The sequence below is a fragment of the Oncorhynchus mykiss genome, chromosome 7 (genome assembly GCF_013265735.2).
Source record: "Oncorhynchus mykiss isolate Arlee chromosome 7, USDA_OmykA_1.1, whole genome shotgun sequence".
In the NCBI taxonomy this organism is placed as follows: domain Eukaryota; kingdom Metazoa; phylum Chordata; class Actinopteri; order Salmoniformes; family Salmonidae; genus Oncorhynchus; species Oncorhynchus mykiss.
Window position 1 is genome coordinate 44,541,426 of NC_048571.1, and position 12,621 is coordinate 44,554,046.

General features: G+C 43.2%; 1 protein-coding gene across 3 annotated transcripts; it reads left to right on the forward strand.

Moving 5' to 3' along the window:
* The first annotated feature begins 4,828 nt into the window (after positions 1-4,828).
* On the forward strand, positions 4,829-9,844 carry ift52 (intraflagellar transport 52 homolog (Chlamydomonas)). 3 transcript variants are annotated; one of them, XM_021609410.2, is made up of 14 exons: positions 4,829-4,898; positions 5,162-5,305; positions 5,446-5,533; positions 5,766-5,895; positions 6,010-6,085; positions 6,279-6,350; positions 6,626-6,752; positions 6,875-6,958; positions 7,360-7,428; positions 7,511-7,665; positions 8,162-8,249; positions 8,485-8,593; positions 8,707-8,852; positions 8,966-9,844. In XM_021609410.2, exons 2-14 carry the CDS (start codon positions 5,187-5,189, stop codon positions 9,005-9,007), a joined length of 1,305 nt encoding a protein of 434 aa, XP_021465085.1. In that variant the 5' UTR covers positions 4,829-4,898; positions 5,162-5,186; the 3' UTR covers positions 9,008-9,844. The 3 variants fall into 3 exon arrangements, with proteins under 3 accessions (XP_021465085.1, XP_021465084.1, XP_036839218.1); XM_036983323.1 differs by lacking the exon at positions 4,829-4,898 and adding an exon at positions 4,910-5,067; XM_021609409.2 differs by lacking the exon at positions 4,829-4,898 and having other exon boundaries at positions 4,908-5,305.
* The last annotated feature ends 2,777 nt before the right edge of the window (positions 9,845-12,621 follow it).

Genomic DNA, 12,621 nt, shown 5'->3' on the forward strand with positions numbered 1-12,621 from the left:
CACTCTTTTCTCTGAAGAGACCTCCTTCCTGGTGGTGCAGACTCTGCAGTGGGGTTTCTGGAGTAGTGATAATGCTAGTACCCCTGTCACTTCCAGAAGTGCTCATAGTAGCGACAGTCTTCTGGGTCTCATCAATTGAGAAAGTGGTGCTAAAGAAGTTGTCCTGGAACAAGCCTGGAACAATCCCACCATAGCAATTAATTACGATATAAGCAGGTTATTTGGAGGGCTCTAGACAGAGCTGCATTGATCTGCTGCACGACCGCTTTTACAATGGCTCTGGCAGAGACACTCTGGAGAAGCTCTTGCTCTAGTTGGCTAGCTGCTGGGTAGATGTCCTGCAGCACTTCAATCACTCTGTCCGGGACATCTGTGTATATCATATCGACTGGCACCTTGACCTCCACCTCATCACATGTATCCATCCTCAGGACCCCTTGGTACTGGAGCTGCTCAAAACACTCCTCTGAGTTGTTACCCGGTGTTTACCATAGATGTAAGGGGCACTAGAGTAAATACAGGAGATGAGATGTCTCACACTCGTCTTACACATTGGACATCATAGCGTTATCATAGTGATACAATAAAGTAATCAAGTAATGACTAGGCACTGGCACTGAGTCAAAGCTTGGCATAAATCCACATGAGCCCCTAGCTGAGGACAGACCTCGGTTTCCCTGGAAGGAAGCATTCATATAACATTTGATTGCACATTGAGTTTGCGAAGTATTGTCGATGATGAAATTCATCAATACAGTGAGTAAAAAAGCAAGAGCTAAAAGCCTTTGATGACAGTCCCATTGGCTTTAAAGACGGATCGACAGGTTATTTGTAAGAAATGCACCGATGGCAACAATAAATGATTGTTACATTTAGGGCTGACCCCATTTAGTCGACTGGTCTATTGTTAGGTCAATAGGCTGTTGCTCGACCAAGATTTATTTTATCCGAGCAGTTGCAAATACACTACATGACCAAAAGTATGTGGACCTGCTCGTCGAACATCTCATTCTAAAATTATAGGCATTAATATGGAGTTGGTCCCCCCTTTCCTGCTATAAACAGTTTCCACCCTTCTTGGAAGGTTTTCCACTAGATGTTGGAACATTGCTGCGGGGACTTGCTTCCATTCAGATTTAATGAGGTTGGATGATTTTAATGTTGTGCGATTAGGCCTGACTTGCAGTTGAAGTTCTAATTCATCCCAAAGGTGTTCGATGGGGTTGAGGTCAGGGCTCTGTGCAGGCCAGTCAAGTTTTTACACGCCGATCTCTACAAACCATTTCTGTATGGACTTCGCTTTGAGCACAAGGCCATTGTCATTCTGAAACAGGAAAGGGCCTTCCCCAAACTGCTGCCACAAAGTTGGAAGCACAGAATCATCTAGAATGTCATTGTATGCTGTAGCGTTAATATTTCCCTTCACTGAATCTAATGGGCCTAGCCGGAACCATGAAAAACAGCCACAGACTATTATTCCTCCTCCACCAAAGTTGGCACTATGCATTCGGGCAGGTAGTGTTCTCCTGGCATCTGCCAAACACAGATTCGTCAGTCGACTTGCCAGATAGTGAAGCGGGATTCATTGTTCCAGGGAACGTGTTTCCACTGCTCCAGAGTCCAATGGCGGAGAGCTTTACACCACTCCAGCCAACGCTTGGCATTGCAAATGGTGATCTTAGGCTTGTGTGTCGCTGCTCTGCCATGGAAAACCATTTCATGAAGCTCCTGACAAACAGTTATTGTGCTGACGTTGCTTACAGAGGCAGTTTGGAACTCGATAGTGAGTGTTGCAACTGAGGACAGACAATATTTACGCGCTTCAGCACTTGGCGATCCCGTTCTGTGAGCTTGTGTGGCCTACCACTTGACTGGGGCAGCAATAGCAGGATATACATCGGGTGTAATATTAGCAATTATTGGTACTATGATTGTCTTCGAAATGTGTATTTATTTACTCAAAGCTTGATCATGAAGATTGCCATTTCCCCCTCCACTATAATGGGGGATCCTGTTTTCTGTTTTCTCCCCTGACAATGAGTTGTTCTCCCCTGACATGAATGTACCTGGTGGATTAGGATACTGGTGCTTTCAAGACAACTAGGAACTCAAATTATGACGTCAGTGATCTTCAGGTCAGTAAGTTCCCGAATTCCTGGGTTGGAATTTCGAGTTGGATGACCGTTCAAAGCGATTTTTCCCAAATTCCCAGTTGTCTTGAACGCACTGAAGTCAGAGACTTCTGAGTTTCAAGTTGATTTGAACACGACATGAGCTGGCTTCCTTTCTTGGCTGATGTTACAGACTGACTGCTGACAGAGAGGAAGAGGTGTGGTTTTATACAAGACCACATGTTGTTCTTAGCCTGATCGAAGAAAAATAAACAGTGGTGTGAAGAAGGTAACGTAGAAACAATAGTGGATCAATATATTATTAATCAGTTTTATTCTTGTCTTGTAGATGGTTCAAAGGATGCCATGTATGGGAAGACAGGAACAGGTGTGTTTATTCCTGAGTTCGATGTTAATCTATGCAAGACACTAACACATGATTTATCTGTATATTCAACAGAAATGGCTGCGATAATTGTTGGATTCCAATGGGTAGAGGAGGTGCAACCAAGAGGAGTAGTAATATGTTGGGACTCTGCATCAGTTTTGTGTAGTTTACGATCTGGAAAGTCAGAACGTGAGGATTTATGGTTAGAAATAACGATGCTAGACTCCCGAGTGGTGCAGCAGTCTAAGGCACTGCATGAGGCATCATTACAGACCCGGGTTCGATCTCAGGCTGTGTCACAACCGGCCGTGACCGGGAGTCCCATAGGGAAGCGTACAATTGGCCCAGCGTAGTCCGGGTTACGGGAGGGTTTGGCCAGGGGGGCGGGGACTTTAATGGGCTCATTGCACTCTAGCGACTTCTTGTGGTGGTCCAGAGCGCCTGCAGGCTGACTTCAGTCGTCAGTTGAACAGTGTTCCCTCCTCCACATTGATGCAGCTGGCTTCCGGGTTGAGTGGGCGGGTGTTAAGAACCGTAGTTTGGCGGGTCATGTTTTCGGAGGACGCATGACTTGACCTTCGCCTCTCCCGAGCAAGGTTGGGGAGTTGCAGTGATGGGACAAGATCGTAAATGGATCGCAATTGGATAATCATGAAATTGGGGAGAAAAAGGTGGTAATATACACTGCTCAAAAAAATAAAGGGAACATTAAAATAACACATCCTAGATCTGAATGAATGAAATATTCTTATTAAATACTTTTTTCTTTACATAGTTGAATGTGCTGACAACAAAATCACACAAAAATTATCAATGGAAATCAAATTTATCAACCCATGGAGGTCTGGATTTGGAGTCACACTCAAAATTAAAGTGGAAAACCACATTACAGGCTGATCCAACTTTGATGTAATGTCCTTAAAACAAGTCAAAATGAGGCTCAGAAGTGTGTGTGGCCTACACGTGCCTGTATGACCTCCCTACAACGCCTGGGCATGCTCCTGATGAGGTGGCGGATGGTCTCCTGAGGGATCTCCTCCCAGACCTGGACAGTCTGTGGTGCAACGTGGCGTTGGTGGATGGAGCGAGACATGATGTCCCAGATGTGCTCAAATGGATTCAGGTCTGGGGAACGGGCAGGCCAGTCTATAGCATCAATGCCTTCCTCTTGCAGGAACTGCTGACACACTACAGCCACATGAGGTCTAGCATTGTCTTGCATTAGTAGGAACCCAGGGCCAACCGCACCAGCATATGGTCTCACAAGGGGTCTGAGGATCTCATCTCGGTACCTAATGGCAGTCAGGCTACCTCTGGCGAGCACATGGAGGGCTGTGCGGCCCCCCAAAGAAATGCCACCCCACACCATGACTGACCCACCGCCAAACCGGTCATGCTGGAGGATGTTGCAGGCAGCAGAACGTTTTCCACGGCGTCTCCAGACTGTCATGTCTGTCATGTGCTCAGTGTGAACCTGCTTTCATCTGTGAATAGCACAGGGCGCCAGTGGCGAATTTGCCAATCTTGGTGAGTTTTGTTGGATTCCAGTTCATACAGGAATTTATGGAAATGATATAGTAGATATAATAGCAAAAAAAAGCTGTGAAAAATAATATTGTGGATATACAGGTGCAGTTTGGTAGAGGGGAAATTAAAACATTGATTCTGAAAAATGGGTTAGATTGCTGGCAGAGACCCTGGGATGAAAGTTGTAAAGGCAGACATTTTTATAGTACAAGGAAATCTGTACGGGAGATAGTGTCATATAATGGAAGGAAGTTATGCTAGGGCATACAGGGTTGAATAACTCTTTGAAATTGATAGGGAAACATGGTACTGGAAGGTGTAATGGCTGTATGGTAGAGGAAACAGTTGAACATATATTATTTTGTGGAATGTATGTTGAACGGGAGAGGTCGTTTGACAGGGTCAGAGAGGTTGGACGGGATAGGGGAGTGGGTGATATTTTGGGTGGTGGTGATGGGAGTAGCCAGGTTTGTAGGGAATTATTTTATTTTATTAGAAATTCAGGGTTAGTTAAGAGAATATAGTGATATAGATAGGTCGTGACTGACCTCACACTCCAGGTGGATGTGTATGCACCTTTCAGTTGGTTGCGATTTGCCAATAAAATGAAGAAGAGATGCCCAACTCGGTGGAAAGATGGGACACAGCCGGTTAAATAAGACTTTAAATGTGATAGGAAAGCGTGATTATTGACAGAAAAAAGAGACCGTGGAGTATGTATTGCTACAGTTTGGGCAGTATCCGCGGGGAAGAGAGAACCTGTGTCTGTGATCCCTTCTTCTGTTGCTATGCATGTAGCGCCCATGGTTACTCTTGTGGATCAGTTTTGTACCCACAATGCACCATTTTCCACTGGAAGATGGTTTCTTGAGGTATTTAACTAGCCAGCTAACTTCACTTACAACGATTATTATCCTTTTTTTAAAATAGAAATCCATTAATATTTTAAGATGCATTAGGGATTTAGTTACTTTGTTCAAATATACAAAGAAACAGCAAATTATTGGTCCTTCAACACTTTGCTCGCTAGTGACGATTTGTGTAAGTTAGCTAGCTAACTTAGCTGCTAGCTAGCGAACGTTGAGTAGATCATCATATAGCTCAATGCAATAATGTAACAACGTGTTTGTCACAGGTCTTTAAATAGAAGTTAACATACAATGGAGAAGGAGCAGCGCAGCAGTGTTGTTTTTAACGCATCCAAGAGAGAACTGTTCACTGCCAACAATGGTTACAAGTCCCTGCAGAAGAGACTCAGGGCACAATGGAAGATTCAGAGGTAAGTTAACGTTAGGAAGCTAGTTAGCTGACTATATTGTTTGCTGTAACTACATAAGAACAATGCATTGTAGTCACGTATTTGTCATCATAATAAGGTTACTTACTCATATATGTGGTTTTATGTTTGTTCCTGCACAGCATGAAAGAGGAGCTCTCCTTGGAGAAGTTGAATGGTGTGAAGTTGTGGATTACTGCTGGCCCCAGGGAAAAGTTCACTGCAGCTGAGGTGTGTTGCTGGTCAGTTGTAGGAGGTCAAATTGGATGGAGTTTTGGGCAGGGTAATCAGGATATTCAAAGAACAGATTTAAATGTTTCATATCAACGTTTGATGTGTCCCTGCATTGCAATTCTGCAGCAACACATTCCACTAATATAGAACATTTTTCTGCCACCCTAAACACTGTATGTTGGTTGCTTCATGCTTTGAGTCAGACATTGATTCGCCCTCTCTTGTTCAGTTGGAGGTCCTGAAGCAGTACCTGGATGGGGGAGGAGATGTCCTTGTGATGCTGGGTGAAGGAGGGGAGATGAAGTATGACACCAATATCAACTTCCTTCTTGAGGAGTTTGGGATAATGGTCAACAATGGTGAGGATCATATGAGAATAGACCTTGTGACTCCGATTGTGGTCATCCAGATATTTCACTGTCAGAGTTTTATTGATGATGAGTGTTTTGTCTTCATTCTCTGTTTTACTGTAGATGCTGTCGTGAGGAATGTATACTACAAGTATTTCCATCCAAAAGAAGCACTTGTGTCCAATGGTGTTCTGAACAGGTTAGTTGATTAACCATTTAGACATTTGGATATTTGGTGTGTCCCAAAGTAATAGTGCTTTTATCATTGCTTTCTTGTCAATGCCAATTAAGTAAATGTAGCAGAAAAGGATAATGGGGTTGATACTTTCACAAGCTATGAGACACATGCATTGTTGCGCTACTGTACAAGCATTTCGCTTTTAATCCTTTAGAGAGATCAGTCGGGCTGCAGGCAAAGTGGTGACAGGGATCATCGAAGATGAAAGTGTCGGCAACAATGCACAGTAGGTCTTCTCGGTTTTCATGTCATCATTGCCAAGTGTATGTTTGTTTTCATGTTTATAACTGTCAACACTCACCAGACAACAGAAATATTATCCCAATTTCATGTTTAATCATATCATATGCCAAACATAAACAAACAGGCAGATTTGCCAAAAGCGGTTAGCCCTTGTTAAACAAGCAAACCAATGAGTGAAACAGTGATTGCAGTTTGGCTTGTCCAGTGCCCCCCTGGTAAAAAAAATTAAACCTGTATTCTTAATGTGTACTTGAACAGGGCCCTCACATTTGTGTACCCGTATGGAGCGACACTGAGCGTGATGAAGCCTGCTGTGGCTGTTCTCTCCACTGGGTCCGTCTGCTTCCCCCTCAACAGGCCTGTCCTCGCCTTCTATCAGGTCAAGGTGAGGAGCTCCCGTTGACCTCCTGCCAACACAATACAACATATGATCATGCGTTGTTTTTCAAATATACAGTATGTCAGTTATTTACTAGTTGTGTCAATTGTTATTTTTTTGTAATTTAGGAGGCAGGCAAACTGGCAGTGATGGGGTCCTGTCACATGTTCAGTGACCAGTACCTGGACAAAGAGGAGAACAGTAAAATAATGGTCAGTGGAGTGTCTGTCTATAAACACTCAGACTTGTCACGTTTGAGAGCCAATAATGTAGGCTCTTTTACCCTTTTCACACGATCATGCCAACCCAACTGCAATGTGTTGGTTTAGATATTATTGTCCTTTCCAGAATGGTTCCAGCAACTATGATGGGTGCATAAACAGGTCAGGGCAGTACAGCATGGCTGTGCATATCTTTGCTCAGCTCAGTTGTGTGAAAAGGGTATTTGACGACTTCCTGATGGGAGGCTTGTTAACGTCTTCACAGTAACACAAGAATAGTTGTGAGAGTGTGATCCATATAGCACTGCAATGGTAATGGTTGGTGATCCACTATTTGATCCCCTACTGACTCCATTTGGTTGTAATGTGCCCTTTCTCTTTTTGTTATACAGGATGTCGTTTTCCAGTGGCTCATGGGTGATAACATTATTCTGAACCAGATAGATGCAGAGGACCCCGAGGTGAGAAGCCAAGGCATGTTTTAGGATCTGCAGTTTTACCTTTGAGTCCTAGAAGTGACACTTCACGTTCTGTTTGGCTCAGATCACAGATTACACCATGCTGCCAGACACAGGCTGCCTGTCTGAGCGACTGCGAGTATGCTTGCAAGAGGGAGAGGAAAATCCAAGAGACTTTACCTCCCTGTTTGACATGTCTCTACTTAAACTATCAACAAACACGTTGCCCCAAGTCATCAGGTGAGAACACATACTGCTTTATAAATTGGAGACATCAGTTTTCACTACAGTAGGCCATAGTGGAAGTGGGTACAGGCTGTTTTGTCTTCCATGCCTGCATGTTTAAATCATAAATAAAATAAAATTGTATTGGTCGTGTACACATCATTTACAGATGTTATCACAGGTGCAGGAAAATGCTAATGTTTGTAGCTCCAACAGTGCAGTAATACCTAATAATACACACACATCCCAAAATAAAATAAAGGAATTAAGAAATATCAGAACGAGCAATGTCAGAGTCCGGAATAGAAATGTATATGAGTGGTGACTATTTAACAGTCTGATGTCCTGGAGATAGAAGCTGTTTTTCAGTGTCTCTGCCCCAACTTTGATTCACCTGTACTGTCTCTGCTTTCTAGATGGTAGCGGGGTGAACAGGTCGTGACTCGGGTGGCTGAGGTCCTTGATCTTACGGTATGTTTGTTGACAATGTGTTTGACTTGTCCTCCTGCAGTTCCTACAAGCAGATGAATGTCAAACACGAGCCTCTCCAGCTGATCACACCTCAGTTTGAGACTCCCCTTCCACAGCTGGAGCCTGCTGTAAGTTTCCCCTCAGCAACCCTCACTAGCTCTACACAATCTCCTCTAGCTCAACCATTGTGTGGGTTCTATACACTCAACTGAGAATGGCATGTGCATTAGTGATTGTATTCAAATCGAGATTATTGACTGGGATTTAGTGATGCGACTATACACACTTGATCATTGTAGAAAATGAACAATTTGACATCCCTCCAAGATCTGTCTGTTTTCTCCTATGGGTTGCTTTGAGCAGGTCTTCCCGCCTGCCTTCAGGGATCTGCCTCCCCCCATGCTTGACCTCTTTGACCTGGATGAAACCTTTTCTTCTGAGAAGGTGCGTTTGGCACAGCTCTCCAACAAATGTAAGTGTTGAACCGTCATACTACATCCTACTATTTTGTTAGCTGATCTCCGACAATGTCAGTGTTAACCCCAGGTCTTATTTGACTTAATGACGTTGTTGTTCTTCCTGCAGGCACAGACGATGATCTAGAGTTCTACGTGAGGAAGTGTGGGGACATCTTGGGGGTGACGGGGAAGTTGGATAAAGATCAGAGAGATGCCAAACACATCCTGGAGCACATCTTCTTCCAGGTCGTGGAGTTCAAGAAGCTCAATCAGGTGAGCCATATGAACATCAGACCCTTTGATATATGCACACAAGGTTAGTTGATCTAGGCAATGATTGACATGAATTTGTAATTTATGTCATTAAAATGATCTCTCCCATACAGGAACATGATCTTGACACAGAGACCAGGTTTTCCCCGTTCTGAGGAATTGCAACCAATGAGGTTGCAATTTGATGTATTTTTCATGGGCTTGTATATACCTACATTCAATCTAGATGTATCCATATCATTTTCCCAGTAACTACAAGAATGTAACTCCCCAGCCTTTAAACAGAATGTATATAGTTGATTAGATTAATGTACTAAATCTGACAAGTGAAATTAATATTGTATACGGCTTTCCATATCTGATTGATTACTTGTGGTAAAGGATGACACATTTAGGCATTTACTGTGTAAAGTGTTCCATCATTTCCTCAATGCGTGGTTGATTTAATCAATCAAAAAAAAAATGTATTTACTATAATAGATTGTAAAATATACATTTTCTTCAGACTGGCATCTTCTTGTGTCCCTTTGTCTGTAAAAGTGAAATTAGAGAACATGTCAATATACCAGCCATTAAACAACCACTGGAGTCTTAGTTGCCCAGCCATAAAACAAATATATACACTTTTAATTAGGAAATAGCATGCCAAAGTGTGGTCCACTTTCACCAAAATGACTTTTTGCTGGCCAAGACACAGCAGCAGTTACTGAGCCTGAGAACCTTACCTCAATTGTTCAGTATAGCACTGTCACATGACCACTTTGGCTTGTTCAGTCTTACCAACACTGGCTAGCTACTCGTCCATGTTTTTGGGTCAATTATTGAACGGTTGCCCAATTATGCAACTTGTATTTAATCTGCTAGTTGATGAGCAACTTCACCAACAAGGCAACTGCCAACAGCAATGATGGGAGGGGGCAGTGGCGTGTATTCATGGACCCAAGGGAAGTCAGGCTTCCCCCAAAAAATTCACCAATAAAAAAATGATGTATCTTTCTTCTCTCTGTGTTTCATAATTTCCTTTCAATTCGCAAGAGGCTGAATGTATCTTACAGGAGAAAGCGAAACAACGCCCTTCTGACTCTCTACATGTAGGCCATCTATCTGATGCTGTTTGGTCCAAACGAGTATGACATTGTTACCGCCCGTAGCATTGAATGGACCATTTGGCCTACCTTGATAAAAAAAAGTATTTAAAAAAGCATCAAAATTAGCCAATCAGCGTTGAGCTAAACTGAGCAAGCTCAACTGAATGGTCCTGGCCCACCAAAAAAAAAGTGTCAACGGAAGCCAGGTTGGATTTTGGCGTCACTCCTATCAAATTGCATTGAGGGCACATGTCATTGACAGAAACAACTTGAATTGTTGCATGTCGTTGTCCTTTGGTAGCTAGCTAGCTAAAGTTGGTCCCTTCCTAAATTAGCAATGGTTGGAGATGGGGATTTGAACTTGTGGTTTTACTTAATTATCCTTACGGGCCAATTATTATAACAGCGATTCTAATTCATCCATTATTGTGCCCCTGGCCTGCGAGGATGGAAGTTCAATATGTAGTTAGCTGTTGGGCTAATGTTAACTAAATAATGTTGCTCATGAATGGAAGTTAGACTAGCGAGCAAGCATTTTAGCCAGGTAGTCTAGGACAACAAAAAATAAAAGCTTGTACTGAATGACAGAGTGCTCGACCGTTTAACATGAAAGAGAGGAGGATGGCGTTGGAGTTTCGAGTTGACATATTTTTTTACACGAACGCACACATATAAACACACATACATCAGAACCATGGACATATTTAGCTTATGTTGGACTAAATTGTTTTTGGTATGTTTTAGTATATTCGCTGTATTAGACTAAGCAGAGGGAGGAGGTCAGAGACCTGGCTGGGTGGTGCCAGAATAACAACCTATCCCTCAACGTAACCAAGACTAAGATGATTGTGGACTACAGGAAAAAGAGCACCGAGGACGCCCCCATTCTCATCGACGGGGCTGTAGTGGAGCAGGTTGAGAGCTTCAAATTCCTTGGTATCCACATCAACAACAAACTAGAATGGTCCAAACACACCAAGACAGTCGTGAAGAGGGCACGAAAAAGCCTATTCCCCCTCAGGAAACTAAAAAGATTTGGCATGGGTCTTGAGATCCTCAAAAGGTTCTACAGCTGCAACATCGAGAGCATCCTGACCGGTTGCATCACTGCCTGGTACGGCAATTGCTCGGCCTCCGACCGCAAGGCACTTCAGAGGGTAGTGTGTACGGCCCAGTACATCACTGGGGCAAAGCAGCCAGCCACAGACTGTTCTCTCTACTACCGCATGGCAAGTGGTACCGGAGTGCCAAGTCTAGGACAAAAAGGCTTCTCAACAGTTTTTACCCCCAAGCCGTAAGACTCCTGAACAGGTAACCAAATGGTTACCCGGACTATTTGCATTGTGTGCCCCCCCCCTCCCAACCCTTCTTTTAGCTGCTGCTACTCTCTGTTTATTATATATGCATAGTGACTTTAACTACATTCATGTACATACTACCTCAATTGGCCCGACCAACCAGTGCTCCCGCACATTGGCTAACCGGGCTATCTGCATTGTGTCCCGCCAACCCCTCTTTTTACGCTACTGCTACTCTCTGTTCATCATATATGCATTGTCACTTTAACCATACCTACATGTACATACTACCTCAATAAGCCTGACTAACAGGTGTCTGTATATAGCCTGGCTGCTATTATTTTCGAATGTCTTTTTACTGTTTTTTTCCTTCTCTTTAATTACCGACACATACCTTTTTTTGCACTATTGGTTAGAGTTAGAGTCTGTAAGTAAGCATTTCACCTGTTGTATTCCGCACACGTGACAAATAAACTTTGATTTGATTATGTTGAAATCGAAATTGTGCTGGAATAGTGGCGGCAGATCCTGTTTTCTTTGCGACTTGCGGCAACTCTGTGGTTCTAAATCAATAGTTGTGTGGTGGTCCGAAAAAAACTGGAAAATTTTGACTAAACCTGACAGTTTTCTATCCTGTTTTGTGATAAAACAATGATGTTGTTGAATTTATTTTTCCGCTGTGTCTTCTTATTGTCTCGGCCTTTAGGCCTATATATTGCGGTAGCAAGGCAAATTAATAAACAGATTATAGAGCAAACAACGCAATTATCACAACAGTTGTAATATGGCTTTTTTCTGGCTTCCGGAGTGATTTTACCCACGCACCACCACAGGGGTGAATAATTTGTTAGAAAAGCGCGCATTTCTCTATTATTGTATGTATGCATAGATATGTTCAACCGTGTATTCTGTAGACTATAATTACACAGACACAACATTGTAAGAAGTCCCTTTGGAATAAAAATCTTTCTGCCCCTTGACGTATTCATAGGATCACAATTCTGCGCGCACACCTCTGGTCACGTCACTCGGAAAGCTTTGAGAGTCTGCGAGAAAATAATCGCTCGTGAGAGAGAAATGAATGATGCTGAGGAGACACGCATCATCGGCTTGAAATTGCAGCGAGTAGTGTGGACGAAATGGAGAGAACGTTGGAGAAGCAACAGCTGTGCTGGAATGCGACCAATATGGGTGACCGTTCTGATGATATGGAGCGGGAGGTTGACTGTCAGGGATCTGAATGGTCTGTAGTGGAAAGACATAGGAAGAAGAGAGATCATGATACTGAAATCAGTGGTACGTCTAGTGTGGAAAGCTAAAAGAGGGTCAAGGTAGGAAGCAAGAATAATAATGTGTCGGAGTTGAAAGTTGTGATGGTGCTTG